The sequence below is a fragment of the Stegodyphus dumicola genome, chromosome 2 (assembly GCF_044657685.1).
Source record: "Stegodyphus dumicola isolate Sdum_Otavi_A_Nest chromosome 2, ASM4465768v1".
In the NCBI taxonomy this organism is placed as follows: Eukaryota; Metazoa; Arthropoda; class Arachnida; order Araneae; family Eresidae; genus Stegodyphus; species Stegodyphus dumicola.
In genome coordinates, this window is record NC_140769.1 from 181130420 (window position 1) to 181156769 (window position 26350).

The following is a 26350-nucleotide window of genomic DNA, read 5'->3' on the forward strand; positions in this document are numbered from 1 at the left end:
TTTTTGTTTAATTTCTTTTATACATCGTTTTAGATTTATTATAGTATTTGAATAGAACATGCAACAACGATTAGATAATTCTTCAGATGATATAATTTTTTTTTTTTTTTTTTTTTTTTGCGTTCCGAGTTATAAAATAAAGGAGATATAACGCTGTTAAGTGAACCTAGTGCCAGACTATCGCTATGGTAAATAAATATAGTGAATTTTAAAAAGCGCATTTATTCTATTGTGGTTTATGCGCTATCGGCGAAGTAGATTTAATTCATTCAATAAGTTTAAATGAAATGCAGGAAAAAATGCTTATAATTTAATATTCCGTACAATGCAGTCATATGGTGTACACATCAGATTTTTTAAAGTTGCTAATCCATACTTTTTAGTAATGCACGGACTATTTAAATAGAAACTTCAGAGTAATAAAGGGTCAGGCACTGAATGCATTTCGTGCTGAAAGAAACCGGGATTTTGATATTTACAGCCGTGCCAAAAATTTCGTTCCACTTAAATTTGACTCATTTATTGAATTATGATATATTCAAACTGTTATGTTTTTCTGCTTTGTAGTGAAGAAACCGTTTTCTAAAAATAATAATGTTTTAATAAATAAAGTAAGAAAATGAGGTTTTGAAAATTATGTCTTAGTTTTCTTTAAGAGAAAAAAAAAAAAAAAAAAATTAAATCTATCCAGCAACAAAAATTGGTACTTTTTCGTTTTGCCGGGGCAGGCGATTAAAGTCGTCAATAATGGTACAAATGGTGCCAAACAGAATATCCCTCGCTGGTAACCTTTTACTCCTTATTTTCAAAACAAGTAGCAGCCGTTTCTTATCAGATTGATTGTTTCTTTCTATACTGTCATACAATTACATAAAATTTTTACCAGATAGTTCAATTTTATGCTTTAAGGCCATTCGCGGTTATTAAGTCAATTAGGATGCAATCACACCGCTCAACCGAAGGCGAAAATATAGAAAAGGCAAAGTTAAGGATTAAATTCATCAATTCCAATGAGAATGCACTAGCAAAGTAAAGCACTGCGGTTTTACATAATTTCTGAGTAAACTATTCGTACGAATTGAAATAATTCTTGCATTTAAACTTGTATTCCAAATTAAGATTTAACTTGAAATTAATGTTGATAATTACTGAGAGAATTAGATTTTTGTAGCGTAGTTTACGTGAGATGAGATCACTGGGGGTCACGTGAAATGAACCGGTGAATCAGGATATTGACCCATGAAAGGGTAGTAAGTTCTTAAATTAATTTTCTTTTACAAATTTCTTGTCTTCATTAGCTTCTTACAAAATTTTAAACGATATTAAAATATTTATGCCTTAAAAACAAAACATTCTTAGAACTAACATTTGTTAACATTTTTATGTGTATACTGTTTGTGGTTGCCAATACAGTTTGCTTCGCGAGATTTGCGCCGGCGAAACGGAAAAGTACCCCAAAATTTTTTAAATTCCATTCATTAAAGCATTTTAATTCATTCCCCCCTTATTTTTTTCCTTAAAGAGGGCAAAGATTTAAACATTTGAGACTTTTTATGATATGAAAATAAGAATATAATAATTTTATAAGAGTGTGATACAAAATCTTTTTAATATAGGATGGGAAACTCTTAGTTAATTAAAGTAGTAAGAATTATTTAGCTTCTAAATCTAATTCAATGTTCTGTCATTCTAAATGCAAGTAGTATTTAGAATTTTGCCAAAGTAATATTCAAGAAGAAAGACAAAATTAGTTTCTAGTTAAATGCTAATCTGACATAATAATAAATCTTAAAAGCATCTGGCATCCATCAATAAAGTCATAACATTTTGAAAAGGCACAAAGTTTGACGGATACGGTAAGTCTCTCCTCCTTTACTTTTTTTCGAAAAGTGCCCTGCTTTTGTTCATACTTTAATACCCTAATTTCTGGAATTAAAATGACATTTGTATGTAAATTGAAGTGATAAAATAATGGAAGTCGACGATAAAGAAAACTTTGAATTGTCATTAAAAATTTAATTCTTTAAGCCAGTTTTTGATATTTTATTGTCTAAATTTATCTTATTTGGTGTGTGCTCTACCAGTGGCGGGGTGGTTAAAGCAGCTGTATACTGGTATTTCAGCTGGCTGTATGGCTGGATTGTCCCCATGTATAATGTAAATACTATGAGGCAATATCCCTTAGAAAATCCTTCTCAGGCGTGCCTCCCTTTAGGTAGATAATCCTTGTGTGCCTTGAAATGATCAAATAATTTTATTTGGCGCATCATTTTAGCCCAAAATCTGCAGATGCGTTTATTGTATTCATTAGTTTGATTTAAAAAAAAAAAAAAAAAAAAGGTGTTTTATCATTGATTAACAACCTATTTTTTGTCTGAAAATTCCGTAAAGCAATTTATATAACTTCCGCCATTAGCATAATTTACGGAAAATTGTTTTTAAAGTTATTTATTATTCACTTCTGCGATCAAATTTCGCTCTAATTCACTTATTCTTGTAATATACTTTGTTCTGTGTACAATCTTTATTATATTTTATTAAAAATAAATAAATTTATTAAATTATTAATAACTAAAGAACTGTTCATCGTACCTGAAGCTGTAAATTCACTCGATAAAACTTGGAGAAAGCTGTATGCTTAAAGTACTTCGACAACTATATTTAAATTTTTAAATCCTATTATGTCTATTACCGGAATATTATCATTGGTCAGGTTTTCGCATTATGAGAGTGGCAATGAAAGTGTGTTAGTTTTATCCTTCGTACAACTCTTCGTCGAGATGAGCGGTGAAGAAGGGAAATAATTTTTTTTAAAAATAATTTAAATGAAATGAAGGAAAAATTCGATGTTCTTTCCTATTATCTGAGAGCAAGCAGCGTATAGAAAATTTGAGATACTGATCTGGATGTTTTTCCCAAAATACCATAAATTCTTTCTGTTGAAGAAATTCAACAAAATGTCGACAAATGCTGCATTTCCTATTCCTTTTTCTTTCCGGCCGCTGTGTGTTATCTAAGCAGGATGATATTCCTCGAAAACTGAATTCTTGGAGTGAAAATTGTTCATTCATGACATCACAGTCTCGGAAATAATTTTTTTTCTCCAATGAAATCACTTCATTTTGCGCGCCTTTTCGCGTGCCCCTTTTTTTGCCGGACGTCATGTCTTGACTTCCAATAAAAGAGCCGAAAAATTTGCTTCCGATTGTGACGTGTAGCTCCAGCTCAACGTCAAATGTGCATATTGGCCTAAGAAGGTTTGCCAGATTTGGCGAACTTTCGAATTTATATCGGCATCGGTTTGGCGAACTCGCGTATTTCTCAGAAAATCTCATCTTCAGAATTCTCGTAGGCGAAGAACAATTCTTGGGAGATGAAAAATAATTGCTTCAGGTTGAAATGGGATTGTTGAAAACAATTAGAGAAAAAGAAAAATGCAAGTTTTCAACAGTGGTATGCAATCAACTCAATAATAATTAACACAAGGTTATGCAATACATCAACTACTTACAAATGTTAGTGAAACACATGTCACTGGCATGTGTATTAACGACTTAGTTTTTTTTGTTATGATTATTTAAATTTTATTGCTTTTCGACTGAAAGTATACTGTAGCTGTAAATTAACTATTTTTTTTAAACGTATTTGCATCAGTTACAAGTACGTTTAAAATACATGAAATTTAGAGATTCTTCCTCTATAAATTTTATGCAATATTAATTTAAGCCAATTTGCCAAAAATTTTCTTATTCTGTGAGAGACTATAAGCCTTAATTTTTTTTTTAAATTTAAGTTATTAGTTTTGCTAGACTAATAAGTTAAATTATTGAGTATAAAAGGCTAACTCGGAGTTCATAATAGTACTGCATACCATTCTAAAAAAGTGCTTTGCATAATTTCATTTTCGCTGAGTGGCAATTTCATTTTTCGCTTTGACAATAAATATGCAAAAATTTAAGTTTTTTTTTTTTTTTTTTTTCAACTTATTAGCTCAAAAAGGCTTTAGCCCAGAAAGGCCGTTCCCATTAGGGTTTATCTGAGCAAACGGAGACAACTAACGTAGCCGAGCCATTTCTAAAACCAGTTTTTTCCAATAGGATAGCAAGTTGAAAAATAACTGCCTGAGCTAACCAAGTCAGTTCGATGTGTCGTCTAGCTCCGCTATGCCTAGAGTTAAAATTCAGGGTTCCCTGAGTTCATATTTTTCAACTTGCTGCTCTATGGAAAAAAAATTGGTTTTGGAGATGAGTCGGCTACGTCAGTTGTCTCCGTTAGCTCAGATAAACTCCAGTGGAAACGGCCCTTTAGTCTCGAAACGGCATTTTTAGTCCACTAAAAGCGTTGAATCGCTTTTCAAATTTTTGCCACTAAATATTATCGCTCTGTATTATATTAAGGAAATTAAATAAAGAAGAATCTGCATGTGTGTATGTATGTTTCTCGTATTGTGAAAACAACGGTACCTAGAGCCATCAAATTTTGAATAACGTAGTCCTCCATCACAATATGATCTTCTGGAAAGCGGGATTTGGAACTTGTTTTATTGTCTATTCCATGTTTTGTAAAACGTTGTAGAAACATTAGGTTTTTTTTTTTTTTTTTTTTTTTTTTTTTTTTTTTTTTTTTTTTTTTTGGAAGCAGGCAAGATGAAAAAATATGCAACGTCTTCGCCGGGAATCGAACCACGGACATCTCAATTACGCGCTAAGCGTGCAGACCACAACACCACGAAGCATGCCAAGAAGGCGGGAGAAATATCTTATAACGTTAACGAATTTTTGATTCAAAACTCAACAATTTGAAAGCGAAAAGTAGCAACACGGTAGGGAGTAAAACATTTTTATCTCTAGCGCGCGAGACTCATCGGAAATTCTAAATATATGTTGGTTTTGCATATTTTTAGCCCAAATGCTCTCGAAACGTGTATGTGTGTGTGTAAAAAAAAGCAGCTCTATTGGACGTAATATAAAGGTTTTCATATTTAAAAAATTTTTTTTTCATATTTTCAATTTGCATATTTCAATATTTTGATTATTGTTTTTATTTACTTTTGTCAAAATTAATTAAATAAAAAAATCCTGGCTATTCTTCTAAGATAGATCGTTCTTCACTCTGGCTTTAATTAGTTATTTGCTTACCTGCAATTCTACGATGAAAAGGAACACAAAAACGCTCAGAAAAGCTAAGTTTGAATGTAACACAATGAAGGATTGTCAGAAATTTAATTACATAATATTTATCAGGTATTTCTAAAATTTTAAAACGTCGGGCAGAAGAATTCACTGAAGTCTACGTCTTTCTCCTTTAGGTAAGCATTCTTTTTAAGGTACACGACGCTGCTAAAGTGACATACCTAACAATTTGTCTAAAATTATCTTTTAGAAATTTTAGAACGTACTGTTAAAATCACCCCCCTTTTGGATTACCTATAATTCACGCCATTCTTTCATTCATTTCGCGTGCATAGCTAGAGTTTTTATTTTCTCAAATATTAAAGGAATTTTAAAGTTATTTTCATTTGAAATTTAATTTTATTAATTTTAGTTTCATTAAAAATTTTAAAATGTTAAATCATGAACTACATTAATTCACAATTATTCACTTTTTTAAATTGAGAAAAATAACTCATATTAATTTACTGTTAAACGTATATTTTAGTTCACCTTTTATTCACAACCATTATATTTTTAAGTATGCATTTATTAGTGCAATTCAGTTGCATTTTAATTAGTGAATTTCAGTTGCTTAAAAGTAATAATATTGATATATTTAACTGCCGAGTTACCCATGGTTGTCCGACACTGTAGATTTGTTCGATCTGACATGCTTATGAATAGATAATTATTGTTAGATGACAATCAAATAAACTAGCCATCGTTTTTAAAAAAATTTAGTAAGACACAAGCAAAATTAGATTAACATCTTCTTTGATCATCTATAAAAGTTTTAGTTTATCAGATCCACGTTGCAGTGAGCATTTAATGAAGCATATTGACTTTCTGATTAAATCAATGATGAATACTAATTCACAAGTTAAACAACAAAAGTCAGCGTTATATTTACAAAATTTTCACAGGACTAGTTTCGATGGTTTTACCGAACCACCATCCTCAGCTGCAAAACCGCAATTGAACAAGATAGGAAATAATGATTAGATAAGATAAGAAAGCCTGGACAAGAATAAGCAAGTGGCGCCATTGTGTTTTAATCAATGATGAATATTACGTTATAAATGTAGCGAGCATTGCATAACATAGTTGCAGGTCAAGTAGCTATAAGCGAAATTCCGATAATTCGTCTTTCATTTTCCAGAAACTAAACAACTGGATTATTACTGGAAACAACTGCAATTTTTTTAAAAAATATATATATATATATAATTATATATATATATATATATATAATTATATATATATATAATTATATATATATATAATTATATATATATATATATAATTATACAGCATACTTATGAGTTTCTAACAATCTTCAAAATCGACTGAGGTGGATTTCAGATTTTGGTGGAGAATTTTTCGATTTTCTTTTTTTAAATTTATCGTGCATTTGTTACCACTCATGGATTCTTAAATCTTAGGATGTAATTCTTCATTGTTAGCAACTTCAAAGGACAATGAGATCAGATTTTTAAACCAAACAGGAGTTCAAATGAATCAATCTAAATTTTCATCATTAAGTGAATTTGAAACGCCTTTAAATATCTTCGTATGTATTCATTTACTTCGTTATTGCGCTGGTTAGAAAAAAAAATAATTTTCTTATATTTAGAGTAGGTAATCTTTTTCTCTTATTGCTTTGCCGCTTTCTATAGACTAAAAGATATATATTAAAATATATTAATTTTTTAAAAGTTCATGGTTTTAGTGCACATGTGAAAAAGTTGTTTTGGTATAGTAACGAAATTTAAGGAACTATAGAAGTAATAGGATAGAAATGACATACTTAAGAATGATTATGTTTAACACTTAAGTGTCTGTTTAAGAACATTAATTTAAAATTCGCCTTCGGTAGCGGCCCCAGATTTCATTTGTTGTTCCATACGAGCTAAAATATAAATAGCTAAAAAATTGTTTCACTTTTTAATCGCCTAAATAAAATTTTTCTCGGAGTTTGCTGAATATTTGATTTAAAAAAATACTACAATGCGCTCTAGGGCAGTGTGCCATTATGTAACATATAGAAAAAAGAAAGAAAGGGAGGTAAAATAATAATCCAGTTGTTTAGTTTCTGGAAAATGAAAGTCGGACAAATTATCGGAATTTCGCTTATAGCTACTTGACCTGCAACTACGTTATGCAATGCTTGCTACATTTATAACATAATGTTCATCATTGATTTAATCAGAAAGTTGATATGCTTCATTAAATGCACATTGCAACGTAGATCTAATAAACTAAAAGTACTTTTATAGAAGATCAAAGAAGATGTTAATCTAATTTTCCTTGTATCTTACTAAAATTTTTCCCCAAATCTTGTCACGAATAGTAGTTTCGACATTATCCAAAACTTACCCATGACTGAGAAAAGTTTTTTGGTTTGTGTCATCCAGAACATTCAAGATGTTGTTCTAATGTTATTGCATTGCCAAAGTAAACATGAACTTATAATATGTAAGTGAGTATGAAATTAAAATTCGGTCAATAACAAAATTTCGTGCTGACATTCCACATTCGTCATAGATATGGGTTGTAATTTCTGTTGCCTTAAAAGAAAAGAAAGGAAAAAAAAAAAAAAAAAAAAACTTCTAAAATTGCATTTAAAATTCACTGAATATATCGGAAAAGGTGTAGCAGTTTCATGCATATAAATTAAGAAATACGAAATAGTGAACTAACTTTAAAAAACAACCGAATTCCTTGATTCAGACGGTATGTAGAGTTGTGGTTGTTGTCACTGACCTTACCAACTGCGTTAGGTATGCAATCGATTTTGATTTCTATTTGGTTATAAGTGTCGAAATTTCTGACCCAGAAAATGAGTTGTTACATTTGGAATTAAAATTATCAACACACGAGACTGTTAAAGTATTTGAATTAAATTTCGGTTTCAGTGCATCATTCATCTTCATATAAATAAATTCTTTTAAATACTTTGAAAACACCTTTTTTATTTCAATTTACAGACGGAATAAATTATGCAATGTACAAATACGTGCGTCATTATTTGCATTGATGTTTCAATATTGTTAAAATGCTTATATTTTCATTTCATATCAGAAACCACTTAAAAAGTCATTTAAAAACCTAAAGAATTCATTAAAACCCTGATTTAACGTAATGAAGGGCTGCACTCTGAATTGTCAATTTATTATTTTAGGTAATTGTTTTTGATAAATTACATTATAACCAATGAATAAGCAAATAATTGATTTTCAAATGGTACGTACGTTGAAGCCTATGTATAAAGTAATTCATATCATGTAAGAAAGACATCTATCTAAACACGACAGAATATCCAGGAGATAATCATTTAACCGCAGATGAAGCGGATTACTTCAACGTCTGCAATTTTTAATTTTGTGTCAAACAATTGTTTTGTGGTTGTTCAGTGCTGTTTTAATTACCGATACTGTGCTTTTGTATACATGCCTAGCGAATGAATTTGTGAAAGTTCATCTTCGATGTTCCTGCATTCTTTGCTTACATTTCAGCGTTTGGTCAGCATCAAGGTGATCAGCTTGCTTTCCTGTTTGTATTTTTGTTTTAATTTCTCAACGCTTTGAAGTGTTTAATTCAATAAACATACATAAATAGAAGCATGTATTCAGAGTTAGTCAAGTAAATAAACATCCACTTCAGACAATTCAGACTCTTTTGATTTACCTTTAAAATTTAAAGAGATCTTTCTCTGCCCTAAATTTGAAAGAACAGCCATTTAAAAAATGTTTCTCTCATGTCTGCTTTCAGACTCGTATTGGAAGTTCCATGGGAAGAAATTTATGCTGGATACTGCTTTACTTTTTTTTTTTTTTTTTGTAATAAAAAGACGAGTAGTTTGCTGGAAGAAAAGAGAAACAAGATGGCTGAGGTGCAAACTTACTTTTTCTTAAATTTTTATATTGGTTAAAATTAAATAAGTTTTATAGACTGTGGATGAAAATGATGTATTATCGATAAAGAGGTAAAGCTAGAAATTAAAATTCTAAAATTTTTAAAAATTTTATATATATTTCAAAATTTAATAAAACCACGCAATGTGCTATTAATTGCTACGAAATCGAAGTTTAGATGCGTCAAGTTAGTTAATGAAAATCTCGATTTTCTACCAACACAGTTCATTTTCATGAAGTTAATCAATGGAAATAACGATAAACCGTATGAAATAAAACTTGTTTCTTCATTTTGAAGTAAAGAAAGTGTTCAAATAATAAAGTTCTCTGGGAAAAGAAAAAATTGAGAGAAAAACTTTCTTGCTGGAAAATTTAAATACTTACATTTTGGTTTTTAAAGAAAAAATAAAATGTAAAAATAAGGTCCCTCGCACAGAAACTGATACTTTGAACCTTTATTCGTAAATTATTTTTATGTTATGCATTTAACTTATTTAAGGTAATATTTATCAGTGCAGTATAATTTACAAAAAATGAAATCTCATTTCATTAATATAGGATTTTTATAAATTATTCTTTCTTTTCGGGCTCTTTCTCTCATTTGAATTTAAGCATGATTCAGTTTTCAGCAAAAACCCATCGGTAGTCCTATGTGACTGAACGTCAAAAATTTTCAGTGACATAATAAAAACAATCAAGGTAACAATTATCAAAATTTTACTTAACGAATGCGAACATCACAGCTCCACCGACAGATTTTTAATATTAAAAGCAAAATTTTCGAAATTGCTGTGGTTAAAGCATTTTTTTTTAAATTCCTCCACACTAATAGTTAATACACCGCATATTTATTTCATGTCCTTTCTCGGCTTTTACCTAAGATGCCTTACTAATTAATTGGGCTGTCTCTCGCCTGTATAGGATTTTATTTCCTCCATGTAGGTAGCAACATCACCAATTTTCCCTTAGAAACTTCTTCATGGCAGTGTATTACGGAAGGCAAACCATTGGGTGCTTTGCACTAAGAAAAGTCTGTTTAATTTGCTTCATGATGACAGGAAATTTGAAAGTTCATTTGGGAAACACATTTGACTTATGTTCGTAGATAAAGTCCAAATCTTCATCCTGTGATTTTAAACGTGCGTAACTTTTTTTTTCCCCTGCAATATGTGTGTGTGTGAAGAATGGCACGTCTAGATTTTCATATTCCTCCTGACCCACTTGCCGGCTAATGAGGCAAGATTGGCGGTCGATTTGGCGAGAAAAGAGTCTAGTCTTTATCTGCGAAGAAGCTCTCGGCAACCCTTCCTTCGAAAACCCACGTGCTTCTCGCACTCTGTCAGGAGAGTCCGGGAGCAAGAAAACAAACAAAGAAGAGAAAAGGAACAAAACAATGAAAACGAGACTGCGAAAAGGAGGGGGCAGGAAAAAAAGCGAAACCACTTTGCTCTTCTCCTCCCACTTCTCCTTCCCCCTTAACCGTGTTTTAGTGAATGGGTATTTATACCGGCGCGTGCGATCGCCCGCTCCTCATTCAAAAAGTCATCCTCATCCGCTGCATGCGCGTTTTCCGATTTTTCCCTGAGCGCGAGGACTTCTGGGCTGATTAAAGGGGAAAAGAAAGAAAAACAAAAAAAGTCGGCGGCGAATCAACAAGTGGCAGTGAAGTGACCTCGCCCGGTTCGGGCAACCATGCCTCTCTTTGCGGTAGTTTCGCTGTGCCGGCCGAGCGTCAGACCGAGTCAAGTTCGATGCGGAGTCGGTCGGACCACGACGAGCGGTCGACGCTGAGACGTCGCGGCTATTTTTTTCCGCTCGTGGTATTTGGCAAGGGGCGATTTTCCAGACATATACGAGATGATACCCCAGTGATATTTGGATATCTATTCTACTTATTGCCCATCGTCGCGATTTATTTTTTCATCCGTGAAAAAAACTAATGCATTTTATCGCTGATGCCCCATCGCAGCGCGCTCTCGAGTTTCGTCTCATCGGCCAAGCCTTGTCGTTTTCCTTTGTTACAGAGCTCGCCCCTTCCTGTCAGAGGACTCGCCAACACACCATCTTCCTCCGGTTGCTCCTGCTGTTCCTGGCCATGTGTCCGGCGTCTGCCCGGCCTTTGCCCACAACCACACGCAAGCCACGCTGGATCAACCCCTGCGATCTACAGGGACAGGTGTACGATCCGGAGACGGACGTGAAAGGCGAACACGACATGGCGCAGATATATTCCTTCGTCAAGGAGAGCGCGCGCATAGCGAAGCAGCACGCATCGAACGTCAAGGAAAATTTCGTAAGTACATCTCTTTCTTTTCATCTGCCGTTTACGGTGTGTGAATCATTCGACCCCTTTCCCCCCCCATGGAGACTTGGTTCGATATCTACGATCAAACCGATCGCTCTCTACCTATTTTTTTGTCTAGCAATGAATCAATTATTTCTAAAAATAAATAAATAAATAAATAAATGAAAATTTATTTCAAGAACTTAAATAGCTGTAGGATCTCCAAAGATATACATTTTAATCTACGCATCACTACATTGATCCTAAGCTGTAGGATCTCCAAAGTTACATATTTTAACATATGATCCTAACAGCTTACAGATCCTAACAGCTTACAGATAGTAAGCTGTAGGCTGTTAGGATCGACAGTGAGTATATTAATAATACTCATAAAGTGTTATTAATACAGACCATCTAATATCGATGAATTCAGCAGCAAATGATTTTAGTCCATTTGTTATGTTCCGATCAATAGCAGAAATGAATAAGAATACCCACTCAGAAAATTCCCTTCCAGCAGTAGGCACATTCTGTATGGGCCCGGTATTTGCTAATTTTTCCGAATACAAAAATCATTATTCATTAAGCATTATTTGAATCCTCACTTTGTTATACTACTACGTACTAAGTTCATACATAATTCTTAATACACGGTTATCCAAAAGTAACTCAACGATTACTTTTTAAAAATTTTCTTCACAGATTTTTTAACTAACAGTTAAATCCAATAGACTGCACTTCCTTAGAAAAACAAAAACACTTCATGATAAATGTTGATTGGGGACCTAAGACGTATTGAAAACAGAAAAGGCATTTCTTCACAGAATATGATAAAAAAAAATAATAAAAAAAAAACCCTAGAGCATACCTTTTTAAATTTTTAATGATATTAATCCGTCTCTGCAAACCTGTAAACTCATAGAACCATAATCAGAAATCTCAGGGTTTATAGTAACAGAAAAACGAAGAAATATTAAGTTTTAAAATGTTCCTATAAGTAAAATGTTGATTGTACCTTCTGGGCGATAAATATGCAAAATTACAAATGAATTTGTTTTTTCCAGACATTCAATGCATTTTTTAAATGTTCGCACACCGTAAACTTCATTAATCTGATCTATATTGCTTGTATTATATTATTTTTATAAATATACGTAAGAAAAATTATGTCTTTCATTGTTTTATTACTATCACCATCCATTTTTTTAAATTGGTTTCTCTTTCATTGTTACAATGTTATTTCTAGTTATGCATTACGTTATTAAAATGAGAAAAACCTAGACTTATCAATATTGTACTTATTTTGTGTATATTACGTGCATCGTTGCTCATGAATAGTTTTGTTCTAAAATTTTGATACTACTTTCTTGAAATTTTTCATGATCCTGGATTATATATTTGAACTATGCCTGCATTATTTTCTACCGTCAATTTATGACATGTTTTCCTTCGTATTAATAATTTAGTTCAGTTTAGTTTCTTTCTTTTCAGCTGTACCGAAGACGAATTTTTAAATTTTAAAACAGATAACTTACTACATAGAGTAAGACTGAATAAATATATAAAAATTTGTCGCATAGGAATTATTTCAGTGAAAAAAGAAAAATTGTTATCAATTAAGGGAAAAAGAAAACCATTTAAATAGCTAACTAATTTCAAAATAAGGTCAAAATATTCACATTTTTAAATTTTAACACAAGTTAAGAATGAAAAGAAAAGAAAAAAAGAAAAAAAAAAAAAAGAAGAAGAAAAAAAAATCATTACGAAAATCTATAGGTGAGATAACATGTTGAAATTGAAATACTTATTGGATTAATACATAATTTCCTTCGTTAGGCCCTTGTTGGCCAGATCTTTTCTTAATCAAATTAATAAGAAACTTAAATGCTATTATTATTATTATTATTATTATTATTTTCGATCTTGATCGGCGGTAAACCTGTTGATTGTATGAAGTTTTCATTGCTTTCGCCTGTGTAACCTGAATTTGAGCCGGTCCGGTTTTTTTTTTTTTTTTTTTTTTTTTAGAACGTTCTTTTCACTGTCATCAGACTCAATACAGACAAATATCGAGGAATTTATTTGTTTTAATAAACGTTCTTATTTAATTTCCCTATTTATGCGATTTTTACAAGTTTGAAATAATAAGAATATGGTATTGCAATTATGGATTAGCGGAGAAATGTTAAATAAGTCTTGTTGACAATTGCTTATTTTTTTTAATTATAAATTCTCTCATATATTGCATAAGAATAATTAAGTTGCTAGTTTTGCATGATTAAGTGGAGACTGAATAACAGAATTTTTAATTTTCTGCTTAAGTACTGATTAAATGAATATGAAGGTCATGAAATAGGCACAATAAAATTAATTGAACTACAGACTAGAATAACTGCAAAAACGCCTTTTGAATGAATTAACAATTTCATCAGTCATGCTGTCGCTAGTTTCTAATGTAACCGATCTTATTAAAAATCAAAATTAAGAAAACTTGTGAGATGCCATAGGGACGGATTGGATAAGTTGGTTGAACAATGGTTCTTCATAACAGATTCTGTTCTTGATGGTAGAAAAAAATATTTATTTGAGAGTTTGGAGCTGTACTACTCCTGTATAACATAAATGTTAAACAATTTTATTTAGGAAACGCACCATAAAGACTTTCTATAATACATAAATAACTCATAAATGTTTTTGAATAATAAGTACTTTTTAACATGATTCACTTTCTTAAATATTCAAGGCATTACTTAAGTATTTTATAGTCATATACCTTTCCGCATTTGTTTCCATAATATTTTAAAAATTTCATTTAAAAGTATTTTATTATTTTTCAGACAAGTTTGACACTGATTTTGAACAACATTTTACGTGTTTTAAAACTTTTTTTAATTTCTTGAACCTTGTCCCCCTTCCCCGGTGAAAGAGTAATAAATAATTCCCAAATTTTACAAGAATTTATGATGTATGCAATTTACATTTGAGAGAATTTTTTATTTCTGGTGCACACTATTTACATTTTTTTTTTAAATCAATTATAAAAGGGCCCAAAAACCTGCGATTCTTGCTAAAGAAAAAGTGATTCTCCATTACTGCAGTTTTAGCTGCCAATCCAAGACCTCTTCTTTTTAAAAGTTTCCAACGAGAGTTGTTTAGTTAATCGAGTAATCCCCCCCCCCCTCAGACAAAAAGAAAATAGAAACCGAACTAAAAAGCGCGACATAGGTGCTTTCTTGCATCGGAAAAAGAAACTCTTTTGCCGGCTTCCGTTTTGGCGCATTTATTCCCCTTTTCGAAAGATGTTTTGGCGAGAAATGCGCGTTGAGTATCAACGTGAGGTAACAACGTGAGGCCAGCCCTTCATTCGAGAGAACGCGCGGCTATAAAAAGCGAGAATTTTTTTTCTCTTCGCACGTGGCTCGTGGGAGATAAGGTGAGGACATGAAAATAGCGATGAAGTCAACAGTTCGTTTCTTTTCTCCGTGAATAATCACTCATTAACTCTGTAATGGATATTTAGAGCCAAACTTTTTGTCCTCTCACGTGAGATGGATGGATGTGGGCCAATATCCGTTCAATAGAATGCTGATTATTCTCGCGATGGCGTCAGAGCGATCTTTGCATAATCTTCTAGTATCTTAAGGCTTAAATAACATATTTATATATGTTTTAAACTCTTACTATTAGCTCACACTCTCTCTATATCTTATTCAAATTTTCAATCGTTAATAAAATACTTTTTATTCATTCACTCAAGTTCAAATACATTTTTTTAAAGTTGCAGTGGATGACACTTGATGTTAATACAGTTTTTTCACATATTAAAGTCAATTCCTACTTATTTATTCCTATTTATCGGAACTAAAGATATACGGTTTTTTAATATATAATAAGCCTTACAAATAATGATCATTTATTGGGAATTCTCCCGGGCTAATTTTAATAAAAAGTAAATAATTTTTTTCTTTGTTGACCTAAGTAGAAATTGACTTAATAATTTTTTTTAATTGCTTGTTTTCATTCTCTTTAAACTAATTTTTTCCTTCCTGCTGAAATCCTTGCACGACAAGTTACATTTTCATGATACTATAATTTATAAACATAATTGTCCTTAACAGTAATTACTAATGATCGTTTGATTGAGAATATATTTTTTCCTGATATGTTTATTTCAACTTATTTTTAACAGCCAATCTTTTCCTGATTACTCTTCCCCCCCCCCACAACCTCACAATTTCATTCGGAATTCTGACTGTAACCATAGACTAAGGAAACTGAATTTAACGATAATTATATTTTATTAAACGTATTTATCCGAATAAATTTTTATATACTTAAATCACACTATAATCGATTGATTAAATATGAAATGAGAAAGATCAATTTCCTTCCCATCTTTAATATATTTTTAGGTGGTTATATTTATGAAAGCGTCCTGGAAAAATAGCTGAAAGCTCAGACTGTTTTCCTAGAAGTATATAAATCTCTATCATTCCGATACCATACAATTAAAAAACATCAATTAGTTTATTATTAAAAACTGGTTGATGCCAGTATGAGATTTATATATCTATTTTCCCAGCACCATAGATTCGGTAGAATCGGTCTCGTTGCTGTTTGTATACTTGACTCTGTTCTTGAGTAATTGAAACTGTTTTGTAAATGACATATTTACAAATAAAATTTGAAATTGTGTATTTCATTAAAAACCTGTTCCTAATACTATGTATTTTAAATCTAGACTACAGAATTAATTCGAGTTAAAAATTTAATTTTAGTGTTATAAAATAAACTATGAAGTAGTTCACACGAAGAGTGTTTCCAATCAATTTGCCGTAGCACAGTATCTTTAAAGAGTAAAAGAGTTAAGTCTGTTAAATATCATCATCTGGGCATTATCATAAATGTGTATTAAATTTGTAAATTACTATCACTTCTAGAAAGTAATTTTTGCTTCAGGTTTCTAATTTAAAAATATCTAATAGCAGTGAACAAATAGCTAAACATTTTGTATTACAGTTTGTTACTTTAATATAAGTACTTTTACGAGTACCTCTTTTATGACTGGAAATATGTGTCATCATCATGCAAAAAAGAGATTAGAGGATTTTAGCAAATTAGAGGACTCGACCATGTTTCATAGCAGTCGTTACCATTGACATTTTTATTTATTTTTATTTTTATTTTAAGAGAACAGAGACTACAGTATGTTTGAAGTAACGCAGGCTTTAGATTCTCGCTGTAATTCATTGGATTTCTTCTAAAGGAACTAGCCTTAAAAGATTGTTAAGTTTATTTCTATTCTATCACTAATGATCTTATATTTAGCAACGACAAGAACGCAACTAAAGTTCTTTAATTCCAATTACAACTGATCGTAATGAGGAATATATTAAAAACTAAATATCGTATATGTGAGCTAGTTTAGAAGAATATATTTTTCAAATAAATTTACATAAATAAAACCACCACTTCTGAAAAATTGAAATATTAAAAATCTTAATAGCTTTATAAAATCTTTAATAATTATCCAAATAGGCAATCAAAAAAAAGTCTCTAAGAGATCAAAACTGTGAAATCTAAATACCTTGTCTTACGTTGTATTCTCAGCGGTTGAACGAACTGGAGCTGCATTAAATTTCCATAGTTTCCTCATTCCTCATGTATAACGTAAAGAAAAACCAGTTTTTCTCCGAAAGTTTTACACGAAGTCATCACTCCAAATGGGCGGAGCTATGATGTTTAGCTATAATAACTTGATTTAATTCAGTCCGTTAAGTTCATTATGGCATCCTTCTTTCAGGCATTAGATAATTTTAGTGTTGTAAAAGGAAAAAACTAGCTGTTTCGAATTATTTTGCCCTCCTTTAATTAGGCTAGATTTCTTCTGAGTTTCGACCCTCCTCCTTTTGGTTACATTTTACGGGAATATTTACGTACCTATAGGTTTTTTTATTTTAGCCAATGATATGTACATAAATATATATAAAATTGTTAAAATGGCTCAATATTTATCGAATTACTGAATCCCTTGGACAACAGTGGAAAGGGCCAATTTCTGCCTTTTCCGATTCCTAAAATAAGATGCTGATAGCATGCATCTATTCCTAATTTCTTACATTATTTACTTGAAGAGGACTTATATATAGTCCAAAGGGGCAATTTCCCCAGAAGAGCTATTTATTTCGTTTTGGCATTTCACGTTGATTCACTACAGGCGTTGTTTCACTTTTCAAATTGTTGATACCAAATATTATCGACATGTATTATAATTAAAGAAATTAAATAATGAAGAATCTGTATAAATTTATGCATGTTTCTCGCATTGTGATAAAACAACGGTACCTAGAGCCATCCAATTTGGAATAACGTAATCCTCCTGCGAATATGGACATCTGGAAGCCCAAATTTAAAATTTGGAATTTGTTTTATTATCGATTTCGTATTTTGTAAAACTTTAAGGATTTCAAAGCGAACAATGGGAATTTTGTACAGGGAAAAAAAAAAAAAAAAAAATACTTCAGCGCTTAGAACTGAGTATCGGAAATTCTCAAGATATGCTCATTTTAAAATTATTTTTCGATATTGCTCTTGAACTTAATTTTATGGTTTAAGTGCGAAGAACATGATATTTAATAAGTAAAGGTAACACAAAAAAATGAAAAAAAAAAAAAAAAAAAAAAAAACCGCTCCTTTGGACGTAATTTTTAAAATCTGAATTTTTTAAACAGTACAGAAACGTGGCATTTTGGAAAACTAAGTTTAAGAACTTCGTGTTGGGCAACTAAATGAGAGTTAAATCAGAAAATAATTAATGATCCGCTTTCCGATTTTAAAAATTTCAAAGATAAAGCCAGAAAATACTAAATGGTCTGCTTTGACAGTATTTCAGTTCTTCGTAGCGGTTCGTGATATAATAAATGTCAGATTTTTGCAGTCTATGATTAATTAAGGCAAAATGCGCAGTTCTCGAAGAAGAAATGACTTTGTTTAGAACTTATACGTGATCAAACACGAGAAACTCAGTTCCCTTTTCTGCTGAGAATAGCAGCGGGTACGAACTGCAAGTGCTCCTTGATGCTAATCCACTTATTCAGTGATGAGTATTGTCTCAATGAAGATTTAAACCGAAAGTATATATTCAACAAATTGTAACGATAATCTGGACTATGAATTCTCTCGATGTACATGAACTCAGCCTCGAGGAGAGTCAGATTCAGAATACAGCAAACTTCTTTGCGCCAATGTGAAGGGACTCCGTCTTCTTAATAATACTCTTATGTTCAAAACGTTCGAGGTACGTTCGTGTGAGGATGTTTTACTTTAAATATAAGAAAAGAACTATTCGTCTTCGATGTAAGAGCGGCCCACCAGCGGCCTAGCGGTAAAGTCGCTGAACACTGGTAGTTCGGTCCGAGGTTCGAATCCCGCGAACGGGCTGGCTGCATGGGCGTTTTCGTGGTTTTCCCCATGTGTAACGTGTATACGAGCCAGTTTCCCTTAGAAAGTCCTCCACGAAGGCATCCCTCCCCTTAGGCAGATAGCCCTCGAGGCTCTGACATAATCACACACACACGATGTAAGAGCCGTCAGAACAGACACACTTGTACCAGCGTTCCTGATATAACTAGTGGCATTGGTTTATCCTTTTGGTATAACTCATTTAGTATTCATCTTAAAATGACCGTCATGTCATTTTGGATAACTTGAATTGTCTGAAAACGTTAACTCGTAAAATCGTCATAAGAGAGATGAATGACGTCAAAAAGGGAGAAATCTAACAAATAAGATGATTGTAGCAAAATGAGGCTCTGAGTTTGATCAAAGAAACTCAACCTTCTTTGCTCAAATTCTCGTGAACTGCGCTATTCTGAGTGATATTACCTCATACCTACTGCAAGTTTTATCCGCGTGATATAGCTTTGATGCGAACTTTAACAGAGGCACATACTTGTACTTCAGTTGAAGACATTCAGGACGAGGAAGAAACATTTGTCAAATACAGTAATGATACTAATGCAAATCAAAAGAAAGCTACTAAAACGCTAAAAACTAATTTTGTTTACGGTCCCTTTCAATCACTAAAAATCACAGATTTGTGATTGTAAGGCCTAAAGTAATGCATAAAATTTGATTTTTTTTTACTACAGGATTTGGCATTAAAGGCATTCGGGATGAGGCAGTAACCTATTCAGAGATGTAAACTTCAATGTGGTCAACCTTAAGCAGCAAGCAGCGGATCTATAGTTACTACTATTTTAATCTCAAAGGATCGAGATCGGTTGAAATACATATTTTTTTATGTAGCGTCGGGGCAGCCGAGCGTGACGCCTACGAAACTTGCGCGATCTTCAAGTGGCCATGAAGTTCGCATAACTCCTTCAAGGCGGAAGCGGTGCCCATACCAATACCCCTTCTCCATCCCCTTTCCTGGTAGACACGGGGGTGGCTTTTCTGGGAGTTTTATTGTTTCAAATCGCGATATTTATTCTCCTTTTCTCGTTACTGAAATAATATCGTTTTCTTTTGTTCTCTCACGTCTCAGCAGAGCCAGGTGGGTGCACCCCAAAAGATGTTCTGAGCATTTGTTTTTGCTACTTAGGGGAGAAAATTCCTAGCGGTTAGTTTTTGGTACGTTTAGAAACCAAGTGAATTCTTGTGAAGTCTCTCTCAGCCATACGTTTCTGCGCTCCGCTGAATACATTGACGAGTATAATAAAAGTTGGTTAGGGCGATCGCCTTGAAGAGTTCGCGAAAAATTTCTGAAACTAATAATCATAGTGATTTAAATAAATAAATTTTTTAATGAAACTATTTTTATTTTCTAAAATTTATTCACGTCATTTAGTCACCGAAATTATACAATCTCAAAAGCCATATTCAAATAACCTATACAGTGCCAAACCGCTGTGCGCCCTACAAGTTGTTTTTGAATCAACACTGATATTAGTTAGCAAGCAATAATTAATTTTATAGATGATAGACTGATTGATAGTATTTCTGAGTTTTTTTTTTTTTTGGGGGGGGGGTAGTATTGAAAATCTTTCTTGGTTTGAAGTAATGCCAAAAAAATGAAAAATGGAGTTACGAATTTTAACTAAGGCTTAATTTTTTATTGTTAGCGGATAAGTTTATAACTCTTTTCTCTCTTTGCAACACGATATTCGACAAAATATAAGTAATTTGTGAAAATTTTGATGCTTGAAGCCCCGCTAAAAATTCTAGCTTACTCATTTTTGTACATAGACGCTTTGCCTTGGAATTTGATTTATTATAAACACTGAAGGGGTCGTGGAGATTTAAGCATTGCAGGAATATATTCTATCATATATCGATACCGCTGATAGTATAGTGTTGACCTTTGGTTAGGGATGTCTACCGCGGTCCACAGGGCCCGAGTTCGAATCCCGCAGAAGGTATGGATGTTTGTAAATGTATAGTATCTTTGCGGCATGGGGGCATTCTAAATATATAGCGAGCCAAAAGTCCTCTCATGTAGTTTGGTGAAAGGAGAGAGGGCTGGAAGCCCTTCAGACGATCCCCCGGGGTGCTCTCCTTCAATATTGGAGAGGAAGTAGAAGTCCACCCTTCACGAATCTCTGGCAACCATTCTTCCATGAAATATATGGACAAGACAACAAGAACAACATATATCGTTGAAATACTAATAATGTTTCTTACAAAGTGCATGCTCTCTTTTAAGGCATTTGACACCGTTTAAAGACATTTTTTTATCCTTTTCGAGCCAGAATAGGTTTTCTGCGAGTTAGGAGAGTTTTCCTGGCGCTGGAATGGTTTTTTTTTCCCCTGCAATATTTGAAATGTAATGCGATATTCCTTAGAAAAAATTACCATAATCACATCCCTATCTTCTAAAGAGATAACTATCAATTACTATGCCGCGAATAATCATAACTGTTTCAAAAGCATCTGGTATTACTCTCAAGCTCCACGACGTAGAGAAATAAATTAACGCTGTTCTTCTGACTATATTTGTGAAATGAAGATAAAAAATCTTAAATGTAAGATTTTAATATATACAAAACAATGATTATTTTGTAATTACCTTATGAAACTCTTGTAATTCTTAAATATGACTTTAAAGTAAATCAAAAGCGCAAACCGTTTTTAGTGAAGTCTATTATATGACTTACATTTGTAAAAAATTGTAACTATCTGTATTTAAAAAAGTAACAATTACTCAAAAAACGCTTCTTGTAGAAGGCAATACATGTATTATTCAATCATATTTCGTAAATAGCAATACTAAAGCAAAAAAAAAAGAGAACAAATGTGTTTGATCCTGATTAACATATTTAACTATCGAGATATATGCCTTTTCAAAATGTTCCTTATTTATTTTCTTTTTAAAATATCTTCTTTGAGGATTTCCTTCTTTGATGAAGAGTATTTCTCAATGGGCTACATATTTTGAGGGCATTTCTCCATAATTATTCTCTTTTTCCCCATATCTCCATGAATGCTTTTACTAATTTTGTTTGAGGATTTTCTTAACAACTTAATTTAACCAAAATATTCACATTACAAAATAAAATTCAAATGATCTTAAACTCGTCTTTGATTGATACCATGTAATCCATGAAGTTCATTTTAATTGTATAAGCATACTGTATTTATATTTGCATCTAATTCGCTTTTTAAAATACATAATTCAAAATTTCTTATAGATCACCAGAAAAAAATCTAAATTTTACAAAACTAATTTAATCATAAAAAGGGACATCATTATTTGATATTTTTTTCAGATTCTGCCTTTAGCCCTTGAACGCTACTAAAAGTTAGTATACTTGAAGTTTGAAACATGGAGGGTAATCAGAAATTGCCCATATGACATATAAATTAAGGAGGTTACAAAAATCCCAAATCTAAAAACTGGACTTTCAAACCAACAGAAAATCATAAAAGCGTTTTGCTTTTATTATTAATCAAAGAATAAAATAAAACTTTGATTATTCTTCACTCTTGTAACTGTCACTGTAAGGGATAAGGGAGTAGGCGGATAATGGAAATTCTTTCTATCACTACCTTCTCTAGAATGGGTATTATATATATATATTTTTAGTACACAACAGACAAAAATCAGCATTAGAATTGCAAACTTGTCACATTTTAAACTCTGAGCTTGCTTTTTATTTGTAATAAAATGTATGAAATTTAAACTCAAAATAGTTCTCTAGCGATAGCGCGTTAAATATAGTATTTAACTTATTATGGAAAATATTTTCTGTTTTGTTTGACAGTAATATGCAAATATTAAAGTAGTGCTATAGCGTTTTGTTCTATATATAATGATGCAGTAATTGTATTTCATTGTGCTCATTACATCCATCCGACGGACTGTTTCAGTCGCTCTAAGGTAATAGAAACTAATCGTTAAAAGAGTGATGGAAAATCGAGTTTTCACGGCACTCATAGTTGTCACCTAACACTTCTAAGATTTTGTGTTAAATTAGGAGAAGTAAAGAAAAAGGGGCGTATATTTAAAACCTGCAGGTCAGATTGTAGTCAAAATTTACATTGTATCACTATGAAATTAATTTTCTTGAAATATATCAAGAGATACGAATTGTTTTCCCTTTATTTATCATTAGTGAAATCATTGTTGAAATTTAGCATTCCCCTCATTCCTGTTAAACTTAGTAATTTGCCCATTCTGTTTTCGAGGAATGTTGAACAAAATGTTTCTGCCTTAGATTCGCTTTTCTGTTCCTCTGCTCCAGAGCAGGCAAAAATATGTCAACATTCATAGCAACGAAGTGACGGCTTCTGCTGCACGGGGTTGCGATGGTTTTCTAATGAAGCACCGCGGGTGGGACTGATTCATGGGCATGTTTATGAGATCGAGGGCTGTCACAGTCTTGATTAAAAGCGTGTGTGACCTTCTCTTACTTCGAAATTTATTGGAATTTTATTGATTTATTCGTTTAGATATCCAAGGGGGGCTGATGGAATGCCAAATTCATACTTCTTAACGAAGGAGATACCGAATATTGGAATAAATTCATCATCTTTCGACCTATTTCCTGGTTTGCTATTTTTAAGACAATTATTTTGTTTTGCATATTCATCTGTAATAACTATAATAACAGGTGAATGTTTTCATTATCGAAGCAAAAGGTTAGAATCTTACTTTTCGGTATGTGTTAGCTTCCACACTTTTTATGAATCTCAACATAAATTTGCAGCTTTTGGAATTACTGTTCTTTCGAAGGATGGGGTTGGACGGCAGAGTAGTTTCATTAAGTGCATCGCTATGAAGGATTTTCTGACGAAGGTGTGATATTCAGTGCACAAAACATTAGAAAAACGCATCTATTTATGAAAATAAAAATTCGTAAGAACAGAACACATAGATATTTAGAGCAGGGGTTCTCAACCTGGGGGATTTCATAGTTTCAGGGAGGAATGCTGTCAGCCTTTTATTCATCTGCTAAATATTTATTTTTAGTTTATGAATACAAAATCTAATTTTACTGAAGTTTTTTGTTATTTATCAAAATTTTCTACACTTTTTGTTGTTTAATTTACAAAACACGTTGAAGAATCATCTGAATATAGATAAATTTATACATTTATTTTTTGAGTTTTGGAAAGGAGGGGGAATGATGTTCTAGCAGTGGTGAAAGGGTAGCATGGGGCAAAAAAGGTTTGAGAACCCCTGTTTTAGAGCATTTCAAAATGTTATGTTTGCAGTTTTGCTCAAACCTTTACCTCAACACCTTTTTTCAACATAACAGATTATTCACATAACATGAAATATGAAATTTCTTTTGGTAAATGTTTGAAATTATCACCCTATATACATCATTGGAATATTTGAATGTGACAGGTATTTTTTTAAAGGGATAGTGTAGAGTCTTTCTTCTAACAGTTATCTGGGGAGAAACGAAATCGTATCTCGGATGTTGATAAATCCACTGTAGGCAGCTAAGGTTTAAAGCCTCCTAGTGGTGTGTTTATTTGGATAAGTTTAAATGAGATGAGAAAGGAAACAAGGATGAAATTTTCATCTCATGCTAAAAACAGAAATATGGCTTTTCTCTCATCCAACAAGCTTGTAAAAAGCATCATTCAAATTAACGAGTTTTTTCACTAAACTCGATGTAAATTTGCACAATTATAGAAGAGGTTTTTTTTTTTTTTTTTTTTTTAAGTAATTCAGCTGTTTAATTGTGGTTGAACAGTTATGATAGTTTTCTGAGTAGCTGTTGTTAATGAACTGCATGCATGGATCGGACTTTGAAAAATTTGATCATTCCACCTACGAGCCTGCAGAGGTTAATAAAACTGGAGTACTCTTCGATTTCTGTTCCCGAGCGACTCATCAAGTCCGATGAGGTGTGCAAATCAGGTTTATTAGATGCGGAGGTCAGCCGCAGTTAGTTCCGACGCACGTGACCAAAAGCACGATCGCTTGCTATCGTTTTCCTTTTGTACCCCGCACTTCTCCTTCCCGACTACTACCTACCCCCTTATCTACTGTCTCGCGGAGTTCTGTCCTTCCACCCCTTTTCTACGAGTATGTTGCGTCATGCAAATTTCAGCCCCAGGGCGCGACGTGAGTTCCCGTCCTTTGGAGCAATGAATGGGACGACCGCCCATTTATGTCTGCCTGAACATTAAGATGAATTGAAGATCGTCTCGACTGATAGCCTGGTTGCACGGAACTTTCAGTTGCATTTTCAAGATTTCCTGCCGAGACATGCTTTTCACAAGCTTTCTAATGAAACCAGGCAAGAACTATCATGTTTCTGTAGGTATTTCGTCTATTTAGTGTTAAATAGGAATAAGCCAGAATTTGGTATTCGAGCGTAAGAAATTACATTAAAATTTTAGGAATTGAAAAAGATGTCTTTCATTTATGCCATTCTTTTTTCTGATTATATCTCACTGCATGTGATGCTGTGCTTACTGTTGCTTAGGCATTAAAATCTTTATGAGCATGACTGCTAAGTATTGTGTTCGAAATCGTAAAAAGTTTAGAAGATTGAGATTTATCCCTGCTTGCCATGTTTAATCCATTTATGAAGTCTAATCCATTCATGAAAAGTTAACTAACATTCTGATTCTCATTTCCAAAATCTGTTCTGCACTTTATGAGTGGAATCTAAAATTCTGTTGTTTATTTTATGAGATTATTTAAATTTTCGAATATATGCTGTTAGTCAATATTTTCTTTCATGTTTTACACAATAAATAGATAAAATACGCAACAGTGCTGCATTTTATATTTAAAAATAAGTAAAATTTTGTCGCCATAACTAAAAGTGACTTCTTCTTTCTTCTGCGGATAGCCATTTTGCCATAGAGCAGCTTCTCAACCGGAAGGGATTTCAAGGCTTTAGAGAATACTTTTCGGCATCAGACTGGTGGGTTGGTAGAAGACAATCGGCTGCATGGCAAAAGGCAATACCAGCTACCGTCTAACATAGCAAAATCGGCTACCGTTCCATGAACCCAAAAGCCTGAAAAAGTTAAATGTAGGTTTCATGCAAGCGCAGTGAAACCAGTAGAAGCATTTCTTCATTTACCATTTACATAAATATTAATAAATACACAATAAAGCTTATAAACCATTTAAATCAAAAAAATGGTAAGGAGAATGCGATCCTCATCAAGATATGAAAAAGAGAATAGGAGGGCTTTTTTTTTGGGGGTAACCATTAGCCAAATATATTTAAAAAAAAAAAAATAAAAATAAACAGTTTTTGCCAAGTTATCTTTATATATATATATATATATATATTTAGTAAGAGCTGATTTATACCAAGAATAGAATGACATATTAATTACTGGATCTGAAATATAGAGAGGAGATACATTAATTTGTAGCGCAGTTTTCCATATTCTTCTTTCCTGGATAAATTTTAGAGGCTCTTCTCAGTGCAATAATTTAAATTCATTAAAATTTATGATTTTATAGGTAAATAATTTAGTGTAATTCTGCAGTTGTAATAGATTTTATGTTAAGCCTTTAG

General features: G+C 32.3%; 1 protein-coding gene across 4 annotated transcripts in view; it reads left to right on the plus strand.

Annotated features, from left to right (window-relative positions):
- Window positions 1-26350, plus strand: part of LOC118189566 (uncharacterized) — a 288905-nt gene that overhangs the window by 231774 nt on the left and 30781 nt on the right. For 3 of the 4 annotated variants that reach the window (XM_035360186.2, XM_085811487.1, XM_035360185.2), the window contains exon 2: window positions 11092-11360. In XM_035360186.2, coding sequence (XP_035216077.1) covers window positions 11092-11360 — 269 coding nt within the window. Of the gene's footprint in view, window positions 1-10445; window positions 11361-26350 lie in introns of those variants that run through there. The other variant, XM_035360187.2, reaches the window with a different exon arrangement.